The sequence below is a fragment of the Urocitellus parryii genome, chromosome 6 (assembly GCF_045843805.1).
Source record: "Urocitellus parryii isolate mUroPar1 chromosome 6, mUroPar1.hap1, whole genome shotgun sequence".
In the NCBI taxonomy this organism is placed as follows: domain Eukaryota; kingdom Metazoa; phylum Chordata; class Mammalia; order Rodentia; family Sciuridae; genus Urocitellus; species Urocitellus parryii.
Window position 1 is genome coordinate 121,331,777 of NC_135536.1, and position 21,921 is coordinate 121,353,697.

The 21,921-nt window shown below is 52.0% G+C and overlaps 1 protein-coding gene across 5 annotated transcripts in view; it reads right to left on the reverse strand.

The window, feature by feature from the left end:
* Window positions 1–21,921, reverse strand: part of Rasgrf1 (Ras protein specific guanine nucleotide releasing factor 1) — a 103,503-nt gene that overhangs the window by 19,700 nt on the left and 61,882 nt on the right. For 3 of the 5 annotated variants that reach the window (XM_026400540.2, XM_026400539.2, XM_026400538.2), the window contains 11 exons: window positions 21,009–21,072; window positions 19,421–19,557; window positions 17,162–17,244; window positions 13,352–13,600; window positions 11,589–11,959; window positions 9,354–9,479; window positions 7,625–7,795; window positions 6,596–6,702; window positions 6,012–6,124; window positions 3,906–3,966; window positions 1,419–1,522 (listed from right to left, as the gene is read on the reverse strand). In XM_026400540.2, coding sequence (XP_026256325.1) covers window positions 1,419–1,522; window positions 3,906–3,966; window positions 6,012–6,124; window positions 6,596–6,702; window positions 7,625–7,795; window positions 9,354–9,479; window positions 11,589–11,959; window positions 13,352–13,600; window positions 17,162–17,244; window positions 19,421–19,557; window positions 21,009–21,072 — 1,586 coding nt within the window. Of the gene's footprint in view, window positions 1–1,418; window positions 1,523–3,905; window positions 3,967–6,011; window positions 6,125–6,595; window positions 6,703–7,624; window positions 7,796–9,353; window positions 9,480–11,588; window positions 11,965–13,347; window positions 13,640–17,161; window positions 17,245–19,420; window positions 19,558–21,008; window positions 21,073–21,921 lie in introns of all 5 variants that reach the window. The other 2 variants (XM_026400541.2, XM_026400537.2) reach the window with 2 other exon arrangements.

A 21,921-nucleotide genomic window follows, 5' to 3' on the forward strand; every position in this document is an offset into this window, starting at 1 on the left:
GCGGTGAGGTGCTGGGGACTGAGTACTAGGCACTCTACCCCTGAGCTCCACCCCCAGCCCTCTTTGTTTTTTGAGGTTGCCATTTATGGGAGATCTACCTTCCTCAGAGCTCTGGAGAGGAAGGAACCCTGGACTGGAGTCTAGCTCTGCCTTGTGTTGGTTGTGTGGCTTCAGGCAAGCCCTTTATGCCTCAGGGTCTCATTCTCCCAACTGTAAAATGGGAATAACCAGGGCAGTTTCCTCACAGGGTCACTGTGAGGCTGAAATAAGACAAGGCTTTGGAGGATCACCCTCAGCTGAGATGGGGGGACATTAGGTCTTGTCAGGAGTCTTGCTCGCTGTAGGGAGAACTCACATTTTACTGACTATGCAGGGATTTGTCTGTGGAATAGGGGCAATTGAGGCCAGCAAAAAGGACCGGATAGAAGGACAAGGTTGCCTTCAAGCCAACCCAGCAGCACAGAGGACCTCAAGGAAAGCCATAGGCTACTCAGGCTCCTGATTTGATGGAATGGTGAGGAGATGCACCTGGCAGAATCTCAAGGGCAGCAGGGCTGGGAGGAGACAGGCTGGGTGTGAAAACACATCCTGTTTCTCCTCCTGGAGGGAGCACATCAGGAATGATGACTATTTCTACATCCGGGGATGTGGCAAGTTTTCAAAATGCCAGTGTCCTCATTTAGGTGAGGCTGCACTCTGGGGGGTGAGGGCTGTGAGGGTGCCAGGCCCCCTTTCTGGAAAGCAGAGACTGAAAGCCCTGCATGACGTGTAGCTTCTGATCTGGAGATTCCAATTTGGGGAAATTATTCTGGAACAACTGTCAGAAGTTCAGAGAAATATTTCGTTACAAGGATGTTTGGTTTTAAATTCAGTTTTAAATATAAAAGTGAAAAGTGAAAACCACCCTGTGACTTTATAATGCAGCTAGGGAATTCTGTACACTTGTTAAAGAAAGAGGGATGCAAAATTACCTAAGCAGTATGATTACAGTGAACACTGCAGGTGATGACTACAGACCAGAGCTGGTAGGCCTTGGGGTTTAGTCAAAGTTTGGAGCTGTCCCCAAAGTCTGTGCCTGGAGCTTGCATGTGAACACCTGTGTGCCCACACACATGCCTGTGTGCATATTTTCTCACATGTCTATGTGCACACACACATACACACATGAACACAGCTTTTTCTAGACCTTTAGAATAGGGGTTCTGAGCGCTGCTTCTGGAAAAGCCTGTGTACGTGTGCACGTGGGCAGCTGATAAGTAGACAAAGAACTTGGGGGAAGGAAGGGAATCCCTGCATCTTTATTATGGGACATGGAGGGTCCGTGCAGCTCTGGGAACCTGCTTCCTGTGTCTCAGGGATGTGCTGAGGAGATGCCTGAGGAGCAAGAGAGGGAGGAACTAATGCCCGTGCCCACTTACTCATAAGGAATCTTCTTGAAGACGAGGTGGTCCAACAGGGTCAGCTGTTCTGCGATCTCCAGGGCCGAGTGATTTTCAAAGGGCTCAGCCTTCACACCTTCTGCCTAAGGGAGCAAGGTCTTGAGTTAGGACCAAGAGGGACACTTCCAGGCTTTCTGGCCACCTCACTGAGGGGCTGTGTTCAGTTCTGGTGGCAGGGGAGGTGGATGGGGTATGACAAGGGGATGATAGGGGAAGGGGAGCAGAGCCCCAGCACTTGATGCACCTTGTGTGTGTGGCCTGTGCTTCAGGATCATTCTGTGCAGTTGTCACTCTGCCAGGGAGCCACCACCATCCCACTGGGACAATGGAAGCTTGCTGAGCTCAAGTCATCTGATTCCAGGATGTGTTGGTGACTCCCTGCAGGTGCTGTCTGGGCTCCAGACCACCCCAATACAATTTCCTTTTGAAAGTCATTAGTCAGTGTGCATTCCCAGGTATGATTATCACCTGGGACAGTGTTCTTATCCTGTGCCCAGGAGACAGCCATCTGGCCTAGGTCTTGGACTACCATGGCCCTGGCACCTGGGACATCACCTTTAAGGGGGCCCACAGTCTGGGCCCATTGACTAGGGCAAGTTCTCAGGGAAACATCAGCCAGGAATAGTGGAGCCCATGGCAGGGATGAGAGAAGGGGGAGACACAGTGGCGGGCAGGGGGCTGCCGACCTCCAGCAAGAATGACTCACAGACAGTCTGCTGGATCTGGAGAGGGCTGGAGGGAGGTGGAGGAGGAGAGGGAAGGGACAATCGCGTTGGTCTTAGGAGCAGCTGGTGTTCACAGAGGGATGAGTGTGGAACAAGGATCCTCTGCATCCCTACACCCTCGGGGCCAAATGGGCCATATAGACATAGAGGGGTAAGTCCATATGGGCATGTGGGCTCACAGGAGGACCTGCCACAAACCACTCATGACTTCTGCTTTCCCTGCCTAGAAGTTCCAGTGGGCTGGGCTGAGCACCCTGGACCATCTGCACTGATTGCAAGGGAAGCGGGGTCCACTCACACCCAGGGAACAAGCCATTCCTCCTGGACTCAGTGTCTTCCTCCCTCCATTACTCCCATTTCTTCTCCAAACACTGAGGTCTGCATCGCCAGGCCGGGGTTAGACAATGGAGATACACAGACCTGAACACACAGACCCTGACTTCAGGTGCAGGGTGCCCACCATGTGGATGGAGCAGGAATGGTGCAGGAAAACAGCCTGTGTGTGCATGTTGGGCAGGGGGTGGGAGTGGGGGGGTGCCATGGATGCTTCCTGCCAGAGTTCCCAGCTGCAGGAACACAGGTGTGGGGAACCCCATGTCTTCGGGGATGAGAGTTCTCAGGGAGGCTGAGGGAACGAAGGCAACAAGGGCTCTGTGTTGCCCTGTTGCAGGGCAAGGACACTGCATGGGGTCTTTCCCCTGTGTGTTCACAGGGAGGGGACCTTCAGTCTCTGAAGCAGGTGAATGCATTAATACAGGCAGAAAGTTCAGCCATATTCACTCCAGAGAGAACAACACTGGTGGCCAGGGGCTGGGCCAAGGATGATTGTATAGTCAAGTCCAAGGGTGAATCCAGGAGGCCCCACTGGGGTGAGTCCAAGAGGTCAGGCTGGGGTATGCCCACGGTACTGAGCAGCACAGAGGCCTGCACCAGGCTTTGAGTCAGGAGAAGGTATACTGGTCAAAAGGGGGCAGGTGGCCTTCTGCTTCCTTCAGGTGTGGCCTAAGAAGAAGGGTGACCCTGGAAGCAGAGGTCAGAGCCAAGGGCCTGGGCCACATTTCATCAGGCTTGTGAGGAACCTCCTGGGGTGAAGCCTCTCTCCTCTCTGGAAGTCTGAATCTGCCCCAGCCAGGTGCTGGGATGTTTGAAGGCTCAGTTCTGAAAGAGCCTTAGGCTATTCACGAAGGAACAAGGGCTCTCGCTCTCTCTCTCTCTCTCTCTCTCTCTCTCTCTCTCTCTCTCTCTCTCTCTCTCTCTCTCTCTCGGCAAATGTTCCAGCCTGCCTCTCAAGGAGCCATTGCGTCTGCTCCATTGGTAGGCACTGGGGAGGGCTGACCCAGCATTCTGACCTCAGAGGGTCAGTGTGGAAGAAGTGGGGTCTGGGGGAACCAACTTCCTTGCCTGAAGGGCACATGTGGATGGGGGTGGGGCACCAGCCCTGCAGTGCTGCCCCAGGACAGAGTATGGGCAGGGTATGGGCAGGGTGCTGCTGCTCCATGGGTGATCCCCATGTGTACCCCAGGTGGGAACAGTCAGTTCTAGGAATCAGGAGGAGGATTGTGAGACAGGAGAGGATCAGAGGTACAGGAACCAGGGTTCTAAGTCACCCAGTTTGTGGCTTGTTGTTACATCAGCCACAGGAAATGGATACATGGGTGGCCATGCCTGGTTGGGTGGTCAGGGGCAGGGAGGACCAAAAGGGGGCTGCCTTGGTGAGTGAGGGGAGGTTGACCCTGCTCACCATCTGTGTGATCTCCTCCAGTGTGATCTGGTTGTCACCTGGGTCCTCCTGGGTCAGAGTCCTGGGGAGGAGAAGGCAGCTGAGCCCCCAGTTCTCCTCCCAGGCAGCCCCACCCCAGCCAGACAGAATGCCCTGCAGCTGCCTCGAGGCTTTCCTCCTGTTCATGCCCTTTTCCAGGAGTCCCTTTCCCTTTTCTTCTTCACTGCCCTCTTCCTGATGGTCCTGACCCTCCTGGCTGGGTGAGGTCTCCTCCTGGGACTCCCTGTGTACTGCTGCATACTGGCCACTGAGAGACCTGGGCAGGGGGCCCTTGAGGTCAGGCTGTGTCTGATTCATTCCTGTGGCTCTGGCCAGTATACAGCAGGTGTTCCTTCATGCACATGGAAGGAGATGAGGCACGAGGGAAAGGAGCTCTAGGCTTGAAGGACCAGAGCAGGCAGGAGGAGTACAGGGGGCCTTCCAGATGGGGTGCCCCTCTAGTCTGGTCTTGACCAGAGAGGGGTGCACAGGATGAGAGGTAGCAGCATGGTGGTCCAGGGGCCAGAGGGGGACTGTACTGGGGGGAAGTGAGGACAGAGGTAGATGACTGAGCTGAGCAGAGTGGGTACCAGGTGGTGGTGGGAAGTGAGGGGGGCCCTCAAAGTCAGGTCAAAGTGCCTTGTGACAGGACTCGGAGCCACATTCTGTGAAAGCAATGGTGGGCCAGAGGGATAGAGGCTGGGGACAGGCTAAGAGCCAGGCCTGGGGTGTATGTGTGTGGGAGCAGCTGGGGGTCTTCAGGGCCAGGCTGGAGGGAGTGGCACTCTGCCTGGGTGTCAGCCCTCACAGCAGGCACCAGCATGTGTGTACCAGAAACAACTGCTCTGAGAACTGTTTCACCTGAGGACCCGTGGTCAGAGCACTGAGGGCTGGCTGTTCACCCAGGGCTGCTCCACCCCAAGCCTGCCACTGCACCCAGAGACGAAAGTGTTCAGAGCCAGGTCTCAGACGGCTTTGGTCAGTGTGATCAGGGCCACAGCATACTTCCTAGGGAGGACTGTGAGGGAGACTTCGAAGGCCTGGAGCTGACTACGTGCAGGTGTGCATGTGTGTGTGCATGGGCATGGGCAGGGAGGTAGGTACTGAAGATGAGGGAAGCCTAAGGACATTCAAGGACTGTGAACCTGCAGGAGTGACTGGCTGGAAGCTGGGGCCTCAGGTTAGGCAAGGGGAAGGTTTGGTAATGTCAGGAGGAGAGGTCTGAGCTGTCACCTGGGCTGGGCTGGGCTTGGCTGGGCTGAGAGAGGACAACAAAGTCAGAGCAGTGAGAGCAGCAGGTGGGGAGGGAGGGGGGCTGTGCCTGACATCCCCTGAGCAACCTTCGGAACTGCACTCCAGCTCCACCCCAGCCCTCCAAGCAGGTATCCTTCACCCACTTAACAGAGGAGAAAAATGAAGTTCAGAGAAGAAACCTGCCCGGTCATTTGCAAGTCACTGGCTCAGCCAGCTCTGATGAGGGGGCTGCCTGGGCCCTGGCTTGCACCAGGGGAGGCTGCCTGGGGAGCAGGAGCAAGCACAGGATTGGGGACAATAATTTAACTGCAGTCAATTCCCTGGGTCTTACCAGCACTGTTCAACGGCACTCTCTACAATGAGGGGCGTGTGCTGTGTCTGCTGGGTCTAGACTGGGGTCACTAGCTGTGTGTGAAGCAATATGACTGTGGAAATGAATTTTAATTTTATTCAACTTTAATTAACTGAGGTTTAAATAGCCACATGTAGCTGGTGTTTACCACACTGGATGGCACAGGCCACACAGGTGTTAGCCATGGACACACTTGGAGAAGTGGGCATGGTTCTTGCCTCAAGGAAATCAAGGTCTGGTGGGGGAAGGGAAAAGGGAGGGATGGACACATGGACCACCCACTCCCAAGTTGGGATGCTGAAGGGAGGCTGCATGGCTCTCAGGTGACCTGGGGCTCATTTCTATCCTGACATACCTTCCTGGGGCCATCCTTTTGCCTGAGAAGGACCCTCCTCACCTCCCTGGCCTCTGGGCAGCCTGTATGAGGGCAGAGGTGAGGGTCCCTGTCCCAGCAGGCGTCCTGAGCTGGTGGCTGTCCTTACCTGATGATGTTGGCTGCAGCCTTCCGCTCCTGAGTCAGGAGCTCTGGGTCATGCATGACCTCCTCCAGGAAGCCAATCACCTTGCATTTGAGCTCGTCGTTGGTCTCAAAGTCCTTCAGGAAGAGGGGACGGGTGGCTTGGCAACAGTTTTCAAGCTGTCCTGCAGTGGGCTGGGCCCAGGCTAGCAGGAGAATCATGGCTTCTGTTCTGCCAGGGGCTGCCTTACATCATTACCTTTCCGTTGACTTGGTGGCAGGGTCAAGTGGGGCTGTGGGATTCTTAGCTATAGGTATAGGGCACTGGGGCAAGGCTACGGACCCCAGGCCAGGGACGCAGAAGCCTACTTGTTCCTCTGGGAGGATGGAAGTGGACAGACAGAGGCTCCTTGTATTCTTGAAAGTCCCTGATTCCCTCCTAGGGGACTGTGTGGGTCCTCTGGTAATATGAGCGTGGCACTTGGGCTTCCTCCCTCCTGCTGCCCTGCTGGCCATCCGCTCATTCAGCCAGCAGTCACCCTGGGAGCAGCTGGCTCCTGGAGCCATCCCTGCAGGTCTCCTGCACCGCCCAGGAGGACTCCCACTCACCTGAGAGTGCTTGGAGACCCAGTGGCGGAGCACATTCAGGACTCGATTGGTGGCTGCTCTGCGGATCACAAACTCCTTGTCCCCGTTCCTCTGGTCAGGGGGAAACCCTGGTAGCATGAGTGGCAGAAAAGAGAGAGGATACAGGAAGATGAGAAACAGCTTGCTCTAGTCTGGATTCAACTCCCAGATCTGGATAATCTGGGCTGCTGCTCATAGCTGCCAGGTGAGAGGGACAGTAGGGACCATCAAATACTCAACAACTAGGTTCTGACCCTTAAGACAGGTGCCAAGAGTTGTTAGTGGACACAGCCTCTGCCAGAACTCTTCGTCTTTCAGGGGCTGCTGGATGTTTCTGGTGGCCTCCCCTAACAGGTCCACTCAGACACCAGGGCTCTCGGGGGTCCCTACTATGGGGCCACTGCTGAGGAAGTGGGTGGTAGGAGGGTGGGGGCAGAGGCTCCTGTGGGCTTTGCCGAGTGGAAATTTGCCAGTTGCAAAGTGGGCTGGGTGGGGAAGAAGGAGCTCCCTGCTCTGGTGGATGCTGCAGGAAGAAAATGGGATGGGTGGCAACAGTCTGCAGTGTGGTAGGGGGTAGTGTCTGGGTGGGTGCTGGGATGCAGGAGATAAGGCCACCCTCCTTGGGGCTTGCCAGGCAGGTGGCTAAGATATTATCCCCTTGGATAGAGGCTGAGAAGGAAGAGTGAAGATCAGGCTGTGCCCTGGGTGTGCAGTGGCCATGGCTCCAGGGGTGGGGTGTGCAGAGGCCCAGCTGGTGTGGGGCAGGGTGGGGGGCATTGCTTCAGCATCCCCATAAGAGGAAGGGGGGCTAAAGTCAAAATCATGATGTGGGAAGTGTGGCATCCAGCCAGTGAGAGCCGTGAGTTGAAGCAGGGTTCTTGGAAGGGGTGCTGTTAGCAGGACTCACGGCGTCCCATGGGAAACACTGACTGTGGCCAACATCTCGGCTTCAGGCCACAGAGGGGCTGACCTGGGGGGGGGGGATGTGTGAGCAGAGACCGCCCCACGTACCTGCGCTGGCTAAGGACATCCTGCGGTACTTCTCCTTGTTTGGGGTGCCCTCGTTGGCTCCTGCGGTTGCTATGGCAAAGGCAGAGGCTGCTGAGAGGGCGCTGCGGTTATTGTCCAGTTCGCGACAGGAGGTCACCACCACTCCGTTGTTGTAGGAAAAGAGCGGGAACTCTGTGGAGAGGAGGGAACCAGTCCTCAGTGTCCCTGGTGGTCAGCCCTTCAGGTGGCACCCTAGGCATCTGAGGCTGGACTAGCACCATGAGCAGGCAGCTCTGTCTTCATGGACCAGGCTTGGTCAGCTAGTGGAGGGCAGTGTGTGTGGGGTCTCTTCTCCAGCTAAAGTCTCTGGGAAGGGTCATGCTTTGATCTCCCCAGGGCTGTGCCAGGGTGGGAAGGCCCTGCCACCCTATTGCTTCCACCCACCTCTTCCATCACTCTGTGGCTCCCAAACCCATTGCTTTTCAGGCCCAGCTGTGCCCAGTCCAGCTTGAGGACAACACCATGAGTTTTCTTGCCCTTTCATTGTCCAGGGAAGTGACACAGTTTGTCCAATGTCTGACATCTAACAGTTCATACTGATGGGCTCATGGGCACAGTGCCATGGGGAGAATATTGCAACTGGAGTCCATCCACCTGGGTTGAAATTGTTCCCAACTATTCACTAGCTGTGTGATCTTGGTTAAGTTACTTAACCTCCCTGAGACTCAGTAATCACCTCTAGGTAATAGGGATAACACCTGTTTCCAAAGTGGATGCTAAGATTAAAGGAGATAACATAGATGAAAGTACTTTGTATAGGTGAAAAGCCATATAAATACCATGGAACATCCTTGATGATGATGATGATAATAATAATAATACTTATTATTATCATTATTCACTTTTATAGTAATTGTAGTAGAAAGTGACTCCAGAAACTTTTAGTTTTATCTTGTAAGTCTATAAAAGTAATCCATACTTGGGACGAAGTAGCAGTTCTTAAGCTGTGGGGAGCAAGTGATTTAAAGATTCAGACTTATTTCTGAGAACTGGCCTTGCATGAGACGTGTCTGTGTATGTGAGAAGCTGCACCCAGCTGCAGTGAGCCCAGGGAGTTTTTGGATAGCCATCGAGTTTGGGATCCCTGCTGCCCCTTGCATGTGGGAGTGGGGGCTTGGAGAGGGCAGTGCCAGGCAAGAGCGGCTGTCCTCTCCCCACCTCTGGTGTCTCAGAGCCCTCTTGGGTGTGGGCAGGTGATTTACGAGAACCAGAGACCAGGAGGGCTCCTCAGTGACCCTTCAAGATTGTGAGTCTGAGATGTCGGGTGAGCAACATCACCACCGTTCAGAGACTTTTTTCCTTATTTGAAAAACAGGAATAACCTGGCCTTTCTACAAGACTGTAGAGAAGAGGAGAGGGCCTGTCACAAGTCCTGATAGCCAGGGCCCTAGGAAGTGCCTCTGATCTCCCCTGAGTGAGCCTGACACGGGGAGCCTTCCTGCCCCTGTGTTGGCTGGTTAAATGCAGTTTCGCCTGAATTAGGGGTGACTTCACTGAGTTGAAGAGCAGGATCTACCCAGCCAATGCTCCACCACCCACAGCCCCCCGGGGGGTTATGAAACATCAGAATAGTCACTGCCCTCAAGAGTTACTCAAAAAACCCAAGGATGACACCCACTTGCTTCAACTTGACCTGCTGCCCTCTCCCCACTTGGGAATCTATTTGTAATTTTGTGCTGGTCAGCTGTACCTGAAGAATTTTTGCTTTTGACTGATTTTGGTGTTGTTGGAGATTTAGTTGGCGATGTCTCAGTATCACCATCATCACTCTGGTTTTGATCAACATCTGACTCTTCTTTCACAGAGACTTCTGAGCCTGGGAGAAAAGAAAGAAATACTCTCTCAGTTATCTATCAATTTGAAAATCCTGTTATCGAAGTAGAGCAGGTGTGGGCCATTCTGGACGAAGAAAGTTTAACAGCTTTATTTGCCAAAGCCTTTGCCAGAACCTTTCATGTGCCAATGGGCACTGTCAATCTCCAGGATGGAGTTTGCTCCGTGGTGCTTCTCACACTTTAATGGATACACCCAGGAATCTTGGTAGAACATTGGCTTCTGATTCAGGTCCCCTGTGAGGCCTGAGAGTCTGTAGTTCTAACAAGCTCCAGGTGATACCCATTTGGCTGGCCCATGGACCACGCTTTGAGTAGCAAGGTTTTTCTCTCTGGTTTAGTATCTTAGGGTGAACATCTGCTCTGATTTGCCCAGGATAGTCCTGTTTTATAGGAACTTGTTGTCCTTCTGGTTTGGGCAATCTTGGGAGATTCACTGTCTATATACTTTGGAAAAGCAGGTGAATTGTATTAAAACTTAATTATGGGGCTGGGGGTGTGGCTCAAGTGGTAGCGCGCTCGCCTGGCATGTGTGAGGCACTAGGTTCGATCCTCAGCACCACATAAAAATAAAATAAAGATATTGTGTCCACCTAAAAAACTAAAAAAAAAAAAAAATTAAAAACAACAACAACAAACAAAACAAAACAAAACGTAACTATGGCATGGTGAGTTCTTGGTCAAAAATTCTTAACTACTCTGGGCCTCAGTGTCCCCTCCTAGAAAGTGAGTGCAGTTACACTTGGACTTTTTGAGAACTCAACAAAACGCACAGTTATTCTCTTTAGAAAAGAATACACACACACACACACACACACACACACACACACACACGTGTCTGGGTGTGCATAGGCACAAAGGCACACAATTAGGTTTGAGAGCCCCTGGATCACTAGCTGAGAAGAAGCCTGGTGGGCTTGCCGAGACAGCATGCATGAGACCCTGGGTTTGATCCCTAACACAGAAAGAGGACAGTGCTCCTGCTGCTGTCCCTCTGAGGATCCTGTATGCTGCACCATGAGATGGCATTTGGGGCTCTGTAGTAGGCTCTTACCTTACTTACCAACTTTCAGCTGTGAGAGTCACTCACATCACCCATTTGTAGTATGTGCCACAAGAAATGTATTACCCCTCACCAGTTTTGCCCTCTGCTGGGGGTAACCTCTGCCTTCCTTCTTCTCAACTAGAAGGAGAGAGATCATCCTTCTCAAAGCCTAGTGCTTCTGGCCAGTCCAGGGTTGGGTGCGCATATGTGTGTGTGTGTGTGTGTGTGTGTGTATGTGTTGCTGGGCGATCACATGTTCATCAAGTCTGTGTTGAATGGTTCCTCAGGATGTGGCCTGATCGTCTGATCTACAACAGAATCAAACCTGATCCTTCTAGAATGGTCAGGAGAAGCTCTAGAATAGGGAGGCACTGGCCTGCCTTCGAATCCTCTCTGGCCACTGCCCCCACATGCAGTGTTCTGGGTGTGCCAGGTGTGCAAGCTTCAAGCTGTTCCCTGAACACACAATGCCTTTCCAAGTGCCTCAGTCTTTCACATTCCATCCTCTTTGTCTAGAAGGTTCTGCCTTCCTCCTGGTGAAGATCTAGATCTAGTAGGTCCTCCATGGAGTCTTCTCTGCTTCCCTGATGCTGTCTCCACTCCGTCCCCAGTGCCCCTGAGCAGCTCTCTAACACAACACATGTCACGCGTGTCCACCTTTCAGTGTCTGGTCTGGTTCTGCAGCCAGACTGTGAATGGCAGTGGGCAGGAGCTAGTTCTGATGACCTTTTCTCTCCTGGGCCCTGAAGGAGGCCTGGGCCCTGAAGGAGGCCTGGCCCGGACGTGTCTACTGCAGACATGGATGAACCTGGGGTGCGGGATGCTGCTGTCAGGCAGGGCGATGGGAGCTGACACCTCAAGTGGGCTGAGGCCCTGTGAACTCTGGCCACTCCCTGGCAGGCTGGGCCCCCACATGTGCTACCTACCTGCACTGCCCACACCCTGCACCACCCACACCCTGCACCACGCCCCAGCTGGATGGGCCCTCCACGCTGCTCCACTCCTGTGTGCCCCAAAGCCAACACTGCTGCACCCACACACCACTCACTCTGCTTGCTGAGAGCTGAGGGGTCTTCAGGCTTCTCAGGGGTTGTATCACCCTCATCTGGAATCTTGTTGGCGAAGCTGCTGGACACATAGAGCTTGTTGGTGTCTAGCGTGGCCTTGCTGAAGGGTGACATGGCCGAGTACATGCTGGTGTAGCCATTGGAGCTGCAGCTGAGTGCAGCCAGGTCCAGGGCCTTGCCGCCCGTGATGATGGGAATGTTCAGGGAGAGCTTCCGCCGGCGGCTGGGTGACGAAGTGCTGATGGTCAGGGGTGGTGGGGAGGAGAACTTGCGGGTGGCACGTGGGGACTTGGGAGGTTCCCCATACAGGAGCTTGTTGTTCTGGCCACTGGCAAACAGGAGCTCCAGGGACCTGCAGGAGGACAGGGAAGGATATGGTAGTCAGTGGTCATTTGACCTGGTCATCGGGCTTGCTCCCCATCTCCAGCAGGGCTCAGGAGGTGGCTGACAACAGGGGCTCTCTTGCTCTCAGGATCTCTGAGACCTGGAGCTGATCCTCTGAGTATGGACTGTGTGATTTAAGGGCTTGTTGCCGAGTGTCTATGGATGTGATGGTTCACATGGTGGATGTGGGGGTTCATGGCCGGGTTGGGTGTACCTGCTGCTTGCTCCTCTGCCTCCCTTGGGTTAGCAGCAGTATCTGACCTGAGATGCTCATGGTTGTTGACCTGCTGGTTTCTGCAAAACTTCCCTCCATCCCACCCAGGGCCTCACCTGCACACTCTGACCATATCCTTACAGTGGCCCTGATGGGTGCTTCATGCATGAGAAAGCTGAGGCTCAGAGACAGAAAATGACTCCCTGAGGCCTCCAACTCTAAACCCAGTGTCCCCACCATGGCAAGTAAGGGGTCTCACATGTGAATCTGGGTTGGGGGATGGGTGGGAAGTTGGGGGGCCACCCAGCAATCCTGAGACCAGAGACCTGGATTCAAGTTCCCACTCAGCTACAGACTTCTAGGGGCCCCAGGGAGTGTCCTGGCCTTTCAGGACCCAGCCAACCCAGGGGAAGAGCTGAGCTACAGTGACATAGATAGGAAAGGTGGCCTCTCAGGATAAGGTCTAAGCAGAGCAGCTGTAACCTGTGTTCCGTTCTTTTCTTCCTTCCTCCTTCCCTCCCTCCCTTTCTTTCTTCTTTTCCTAGAGGGGTGGGGCCCTAGGTTTCCCAGTAGGGGACTGAACTGAGAACAGGGAGGAGAGAACAATGTGTATCCCTCAGACTCCCCCACTCAGGGCAGAGTGGAGGTGTCCTGCATGCCAGCCCTCCCTGGCCTTGGGAGGGGAGGACCCAAAGCTCCCTTGAGAACATATTCTTAACCCTCACAGTGGTTTTGAAATACAAATATGTGCTGGGCACAGTGGCCCACACCTGTACTTCCAGAGACTCGGGAGGCTGAGGCAGGAGTATTGCAAGTTTGAGGTCAGCATCAGCTATTTAGCAAGGCTGTAAGCAACTTAGTGAGACTCTGTCTCAAATAAAATATAAAAAAAAGTGCTGGGGATGTGGGTCAGTGGTAAAGCACCTCTGGGTTCAATCCTCAGCATTAAAAAAAAGAAGAAGAAGAAAAAAAAGGAATACAGATGCATACTGTCCTTGTGGTTCATGAGCTGGGTATGTCCCAGCATCCAGGCTGATGGGATGCCTTCTCCTCCAGGGACCTCCTGGGCACCCCTGGAGCAGAGTTTAGTTTCCCTCCAGGCCTCAGGTTCTGAGGGTCCAGTAGGAGGAGGGAACCTGTGCCCACCTGGCAGGGATGGCACTGATGGGTTTCTTGTAGATGGTGATGAGCTTGTCCAGGACCACGACGGCCGTGGTGAAGACTCGGTAGGAGTGCAGGAAGGTGTTGAGGAAGTCGATGCTCAGGAAGCGCAGGTCCGTCAGGCGCTCCAGCAGCCGCTCCACGCTGGCGTACCGGATCTGCAGCACTTTGCAGGAGTTCATGGTTTTACTGAAGCGAATGTCAACGTCATCGCAATATAAGGAGGCGTCGGATCTGAAGAGGGAGGAAGAGGTGACATGGGTCTGAGGTTGTCTGGGCCCACCAGCTGGCAAGCCCATCTCTGTCCCCATGGTCCCAGCCAGGGATGGTCTTACTAGGAGAGCAAGGGATGCTTTAGAAGCATGGCACTGAAGGAGGGTCCTTTCCCCAGGATCCTAAACACCTTCAGCATAAACCTAGCAGTACTGGAAAAAGATGACAAACACATGGGAAAAAAATGTGCCACCAAATTCTTGAGACACACAGGAAGTCTGTTCACTGAAAAATGTGTGCATGAATATTCATAGCAGCATTGTCTATTATAGCCTGGAGATGGAAATATCCCGAGCAGCCACCAGCTGAGGAGTGGACCAGTGCCCTGTTACATCCACAGGGGTGGGACACTACTCAGCCATAAAAGGGAATGAAGCACTGACACACACGATGAGCCTCAAAAACATCAGGCCAAACCAAAGAAGCCAGACACAAGATCACGTGTCCTACGACTCCCTTTATAGGCGATGTCCAAAATGGGGAAAATCTATAGACACAGAAAGAAGATTGAAAGTTGCCAGGGAACAAGGGAGGGTGGCTTTGGAGGTGATTGCTACTAAGTACAGGATTTTCTATTGGGTTGGTGGAAGTATTCTGTGTTTAGATTGTGGTGATGACTGTAATCCACTAAATTATACACTTTAAAATGGTAAATTTTATGTTATGTGAATTAAATCTCAATTAAAACAATTAGAAGGGAAAAAAGTATAATAAGAGAAATTCCCAGGGACTCAAAACAAGGAGCAATTTGGAAACTAGCTGCCACTTTTGCTGTCTGGAGGGTGTCTGCAGATCTTGGGAACCAGTGTCTTGGGTTTTCACAGGAGCAGGAGACAAGGCCTGGCCTTCGGGAGTGGGAGGGTTGGACGAGACCACCATGTAAAGACGGACCCTTGAAGGGCCGCATCCTCCGAGAAGGGTGGTCTAGGAAAAAACCCACCCACCTGAAAATGGAGATAGCAAGTCTTTTTGATTTGGCTGGGCTCTGGGGAACACAGTGCTCCCTTGAGAATGTAATACTTGCCCTCACAGTTAGTTTGAAATACAAATATGCACTCCTTTTGTGGTCTAGGAGCCTTAAACAAAGGGCATAAACATGGGGTCACAGGAAATAATGCTTTTAGTGCACCTGGTAGAAGCAATCACAAAACTTTGTGAAGGGTACTTCTCAGCTGGGCTGGTCTAGGGAGCCTTCAATATAAAATCAGCCATATCCTTGCTGACACCTGTTGCCTCTTGGTTCCAAAGGGTCAATAAGGTGAAGCTGGCTTTTCAATGGGTGATCATTATGAACTTCCAGCTCCTGTATCAAGGTGGGTGCATGCTCAGCTTTTATGTCTCTTCTACCTACTTAGCCTTTACAGGGGAAGATTATCCTGTCCTTGATCTACCTTGGCTGCCTGTTTATTAGAAGAAATCTTTAGCCAGCAGTGGATCAGCTGGACTTCTGGTCTTTGACCGAAAGTGAAACCTTCCAGGTTGGTCAGACATGCTGGGTTGGATCTATCAAAGTCTTTCATCCTGAGTCAAAATGGGGAAGACAGGAAGAGCAGGAGATGAAGATTACCTCTACATAGGGAAGAGGGGTGGGAGGGAAAGGGAGGGAGAAAGGGAATTGCATGGATGGTGGAAGGAGACCCTCCTTGTTATACGAAATACGTGTATGAAGATGTGAGGAAAAAAAAGAATAGTGTTACCCTAGATTAGACAGAGAGAAGTGATGGGAGGGGAGGGGAGGGGTGGGGGAGATAGGAAGGATAGTAAAATGAAACAGACATTATTATTACTGTGTGTATATATGTGGATGCATGACCAATGTGATTCTGCAACCTGTATACTCAGAAAAATGAGAAATTATATCCCATCTGATTCCAAATGTATGATATGTCAAGGTCATTGTACTGTCATGTGTAACTAATTAAAACAAAACAAAACAAAACAAAACAAAACAAAAAGTCTTTCATCCTGGACAAAGGGATCACTGCTTGAGGTCAGAATCTGACCCAGGCGACACCAATTTGAATCCTTTTCTGGGACTTTGCAATTGGATCTGTTAGCAGCAAATCTCTTTCTTCTCAGGCTGCCAGGACACGGGGACAAGTGTTTAGTGCAGTCAACCATAGCCCTGGGGACTGAGGGTGGAGCAGGTTCTAAACCTCTAAGGTCAGCCACCTCTACTGGGGTGGTGGGAACCAGCAATCCCAAAAGCTGCTGCAACATGCAGCGCCCTCTGGTGGCTGAACCACAGCACACACATTTTAATGGTGGGATCCATCTACTATTCAAGGAATGTTTTGTTGTTTGTTTGTTTGTTTTTGGAACTGGGGATGGAATCCAGGCTGCTCTACCACTGAACCTCATCCTCCCCATTTTGAGACAGAGTCTCCCTAAGTTGCTGAACATGTGATCCTCCTGCTTCAACCTCTGAGTACTGAGTAGCTGTATCTGTAACCATAGGCATATATCATTGTACCCAGCAAACAATGACCCTTTTGAGCAATATATTTTTTTTCATTTTCTGGACATTTCGAATCTTTGTAATCATGTTTACCTTTTTTTTTTTTTTGTACCAGGAATTGAAGCCAGGGGTGCTTACCACTAAGCTATATCCCCAGCCCTTTTAATTTTTTTTAATTTTTAGACAGGTCTCACTAAGTTTCTTAGGGCCTCACTAAGTTTCTGAGGCTGCCCTTCAGTTTGCTTAGGGCCTCTGTTTTTTAACCTGTAAAAGGAAAATAATAAGATCTACCATACAAAATTTCTCAAGAATGTAATAGGTGAACTGACTGAAGGACCTAGAACAGTACCTGGCACACAGGAGGTAACAAGTAGATGTCAGCTCTGAGCTCACTGGCCCTTTAAAGGATATCTCCTACTAGGACATGGTACTGCCTGGGTGGCCGCTGGCTGGCAGTTGGTCAGTCCATCAAGCGCTGGCTTTGTCAGATCTGCCCTTGGGTTGATGGTGGTGTGCATGAAGGAGGTGTGGCATTTTGGACGCTAATACTGTTGTGTACTGTTCCTTGGCACATGCACTTGGAGCAGCACAGAGACTGTGGTTACAGACACAGGTGGGAGCTGGGACCTGATGTGCATGGGCTGAATGAACATCGGCAGGCTGGGGGCTCACAGGTTGGGATGGAGCCAGTGGGCTGCAGGGTGGAAACAGGAAGGAGGGTGGACGTTCAGTGTGCAAATCACTGGAGGAGAATTGTGCCTGGTGCAGGTGAGGGAGGCTGCATATGGAGGGCTCAAGGTCTGGAGAGCTGTGTCCAGCAGAATCCTAGGCCCTTTGTCCTCGAGGTTGCTCAAACAGGGGCAGTGTGTGTGAAATGGTTTTAAAATGTTCCTTGTATTTATTTTGTAATTAGGAGAAGAAAAATAGTTATTTATAAGAGTGTGTAAAATAAACCCAGCATCTTTTGAGCCCCGGGGGCTGGCCCATACCAGGGTCCTGGCTGTCCCCGCATGGTGCACAATCTCTGGGACACAGCCTGGTGAAAACAGGTTAAGGGCACTTACTTGATCATCTGCGGCACAGTGACCTTGGAGTTTTCTTCAAAGGCGTTCATCATGAGTCCATTGCACCGGATGTTATCCACACACTGGAAACAGAGGGGACCCCAGGGTCAGAACCTTAGTCCCTTCCAGGATCTAGGCCCACCGAGGGCTCTGCCCACTGAGGGTTCATACACCCCAGCCTGACATGGGGTCCTCAAGCTTCAAAGTCATTGTCCAGGCAAGGACAGGGTGGTCTTGATGAAAAAAGCCTTCCTTGGATTTAGGTTGGAGGTCAACTCTATCTGAATGACCTTGGGGGATTACCCGACCTTCTTGAGTTTTAGATTCCCTAACTTCAAAATGGGGACAACGACTCCTACCTCACTGGATTGTTTGCAAAATAGAGGCACATGACACTGACAACCCTGTTGCCTACCTCTGAGGTCCAGTGTCAAGGGCAAGATCAGCTCTACCATGATCTGGGCTCTCTCTTCTGGGAGGCCTATGCAGCTTGGCCTTCGCATCCCCTGCAGGAGAGCTCTGTGCTCTGCCCTCTACCTGCCTACCCAGTGCCAGTGCTCTGATGCTGTGGACAGTTTTCCACATCTCACATCCATACATGGGGGGCGCTTGCAGCAGGGGAACCTGTGATTGCATATTTTACGCAGCCTCCAAAAAAATTCAAAATCTAAGTATTGCTTTGAATAAAAACTACTCACACAAACAAAACTAAGAGACACATTTCCTGAATGTTCCCTGCTCCAGGACTTCACATTTCTGCCATGACAGGGTTTCTCCTTGGCTCAGGCTCATCACAGAATCTTCTGGAGTGTATGAGTGGGGGTGGGTGTCAAGGTCACTGGGATGTGGCAGTCAGAGAGGCTGGTAGGATGTCTCCAGATCAGGCTCCCTGGTCAAGGTCAGTTCCCCAAAGGCTGTACCTCACATAGGGAGGTTTCTGACATTTGTGTTTCTAGTCCAACTTCCCCACCTGCCACTGAGACTTTCCTTAGTGCGGCAGACTCAGAGGAGCTGGAGGGCCTAGGGAAATGGCCAATGCTGCTCCCCAGGGGAAAGGGCTAGGGGACCCACAATCATTGGCATCCGTGACATTGCCAGGAGAGCCGAGGACCTGTGAGCATCCTCTGGGAGGGCAGCCTGAGCCTCTGACAGTTCCAGCTCCCTGGAGATGGGAAAGGGCTCAGCTTGGGGTTCCCAGTTTTCTCCAGGGCATGCTGGGACCTTTGAAGACCCACAGGAAAACTAGAAAAAACAGACAGATGCCATGCATTATACCAACGTGCCTTGCTCTTCTGGAACTGAGAGAAGGCAGGCTGGAGTGGGTGGTCAGGGAAGCCTGGAAGTGGGCAGCAAAGAGAAGCTAGAGAGCGAGGGAAGCTCACTTGGTACAGTGAAGACTCTGCCCTTTGAGGGTCCCTAAACCCCTGACCTATAGGAGGTCACACTCCTCTAGGTTTGTCTCCTTATGGAGGAAACACCAGTCTTGCCTCCTATTCTGCTATCAGCTGCTCTCTTAAAATACCCATCCTGCTCTGCAGAGGGGACAGCCACAGGCTCTGTAGAGGGGACAGCCACAGGCAAGTGCACTGGGAGCCGGCTGCAGGGATGGGCTACCCTGGTGTTTTTGGAGGCTGAATCCCAGCACTGCTGACAGTCTCTTTCCATACTCAGAATCCCTGCTCCCTGTACTTTCAATGCCCACAGGCCTGTGGGTCTGCTGATTATACCTGGGGAAGCCTGTGCTTCCTGGTTAATGCTCCAAATAGGGTGAATGACCCTGATACTTGCAGTGGACAAAGGACAAAGCCAAATCTTTCCTTTGCACGGCTGATGCTGGGTTTGATCTCAGGAGGCTGCCTGCAGGGACCCCAGCAAGGCTCTCTCTTCAAAATCTGTTGCATCTAACATCCTTGGCTGGTGGTGCCCAGACTTTTCTTGGGGTGTATAAAGATGTAGATCCCGGGCCATCCACTAGGTCTTGAGAGGGGTGAAGAAGAGCCCAGGATTTGAAGTTTCTAAAATCACCTTGCCAGGTGACTCAGATGCAAGGGGTCCTCAGACTACACATGGCTGGTGGCCCAGAGGACTATGCAAAAGGGTGCACTAGCTGAGCTCAGCCTTGGCTGGGGCTGTGTGGACCTGGCGGACTTGGGTCTTTTCTAGCAGAACAATGTAGCTATCATCCCTCTTTGTCCCAGGTCCCCAACCAGGTTGGTCATTTAGAGATTACTTGCTCTCAGGAATAGGGGACATGCTTACCTGGCTGATGTCACTGGTCCATGCTGCCTTCTCCTGTCTGGATGAGGCCACGAGGATGACCGTGAAGGGCGGGGAATCCTTTGGCTCTACTCCGATCTTAAAATCCAAGTGGTCTACGTCTTGGCCAGATCCTTTGGCTTCCCGTTGCAAAACATGAAATTGGCAGAGTGGGTGTGGGCCCCTTGGGAGTTTTGCTGGTCCCTACCTTACCCATCAGTGGGGGCTCTGGATTAGGGCACCCAGACAATGGCTGCTACTTTTAGATTTTTTGATGACCTGGAGTGCAGAAGTGACTTCCAAGCATTCAGGAATGTTCTGGATTCAGAGCCAGACTTCTGGAGTTTGCCCTTGGCCCTCACTGCACCAACAGGGAGCTGAGATCCTGAGCAAGGGTTTAGCCATGCCTTCAGCAGGGCCAAAACTGGGGCTAAAGATGCTCTCACAGCCGGGGACCTGCTACCCCAAGGCGTTATTTGGGCCAGCAGGGAACTTGGATGTCTTAAATTTTTATGCACTGGGCTGGTTGTTTAGTTCAGTTTAAAGCTCCCCAGTGCAAGAGTAAATCCTAGGTATTTTTATTACTGCTCTTAACCTGAAAATTTCCTTGAACTCTCGAAAGCTGTTTACTGGGAAGACCAAGGCCAGAGTATGGATTTTTTTTTTTCAATGTGGCTACATTAATTGGGTATGTACTGAAGGGGATAGGATGTTGTGGAATGTCTGCTTCAGTCCTGGGCTGTTCTGCTGCGTACTGCCTTGTGACCCTGGAGTGACACCTTCCCCCTCCATCAGAGAGGCGTCAGGAGTCCTCCTGTACAACAGGACTGGGATCCAGGTCTCTGAGGCCCTGTCCCTTCCAGTTCTGACACTCAAGAGTTTTAGGACTTCTTGCTGGGCACAGGGGAGCTTGGGGATCTTGACCTGTGTGGTGACTTGGGGGACCATGCTGGCTTCGCTGAGAGGTGGGGTGTCTGTGTGTGGCAGGTGGGAGATGCTCAGGGCCCTTTCCAAAGCCCAGGGAGGAAAACAGTTTCAGGGCCTCACAGTTCCACTCAAGTCGGGGCTTTCCTGTGCACCAGAGGTGGCTGACATCAGAGAAGCTTGTGCTGGTCAGAGTGCTCCAGGTAAGTCACATACATTTTCCTTGGGGAGCCACTGGGTTTGGCCCTCAGTGGAGTGTGGCATGATGTGTCCTGCATGAGTGCAAGTCAAGGGCACATGGAGCAACCACCAAGTCCAAGCCCAAGCCCATGCTGTGCGAGATTGGGATGCAGACTCAGGCCCTCCCTGAGGAGTCCAGTGTGGGGAAGAGCAAAGATTGCAAGTCCTGCTGGTGTCCTCCCAGGGCAGGGCATCCACTAGTGTCTCTGAGTGTTGGCTGGGGCCAGTAAAGAAGGAAAATGAGGATAAAATTTGGGAGTTGGTTCAGGAAGACCCAGACCCTGGCCCCTCTGCATCCAGGCAAGGGGCTTCCACACTTGAGCATCTGCTCTTCCTCTCAACCAAAGCCAGTGCTGGGCTGTGACCCTCCTGGGTGATGTGTGTGTCTGTGTGAGCATGCATAGGCACAAGCAATTTGCACACTCACCTTCCTCCTCTGTGCTTTCTGGGTCCTCCATTAAGGTGCAGTCGATGAGGGATATGACTCCATTCTGAAAAAAAGCAGCAGTTTCCACTTGGACCAGGGTGGATATGCTAGCTCAAGAGTCCTCCTAGCATGTTAGTGTTGGAAGGGGCTTTACAGAGAGGGTCCAGGGATACACATACACATGGGTATGTATTATATGCCAAGAGGAAATTTTGTTCTGGAAATCAAAGGATTTTGTTTTTGGTTCTAGAGATTGAACCCAGAGGTTGCTTAACCACTGAGCCACATTCCCAGCTTTTTAATTTTTAATTTTTTTTTAGATACAGGGTCTCACTAAGTTGCTGAGGCTGGCTTTGAACTTGAGATCCTCCTGCTTCAGCCTCTGGAGCTGCTGGATTATAGGTGTTCGCCACCATGCCCGGCCTTGGAAGTCAAAGGACTTTATATATAAAGCCTAATAAAGTAGACGACAGGAGATTGACTCAGAGAGGCCTTCTCCAGATGAAGGCTGAGGTCGGGCTGTGGGCAGAGGGGCCAACGTCTGTCCTGCTAGGCCTCCTTTTGCCCCTACAGCATCTCTGAGCATCACCTTAGAGTTCCTATATCTAGAGAAGTTTAAGACCCCCTGTTCGAAGTCAAACCCTCATGTTACCAGACGAGGAAGTGAATTCAGACTGGTCTTGCACAAATCACCTGGTCCATTAGTGATGGGGTCCAGAGAGAGCCTCGGGGAATTGATCCCAACCCAACATCAGTTACTCATTTCTAATTATTAGGAAGACTCCTAAAATGCCTCCCATCTTTGAGTGTGTGAGCACTCCTGGATGTGAGAGCCCTTGATATTGTGGGGAGTGCGACAGAGCCTGTGGTGGTCGCAAGCATGTCCACAGATTGACACTCCTGCCTTCTGAAA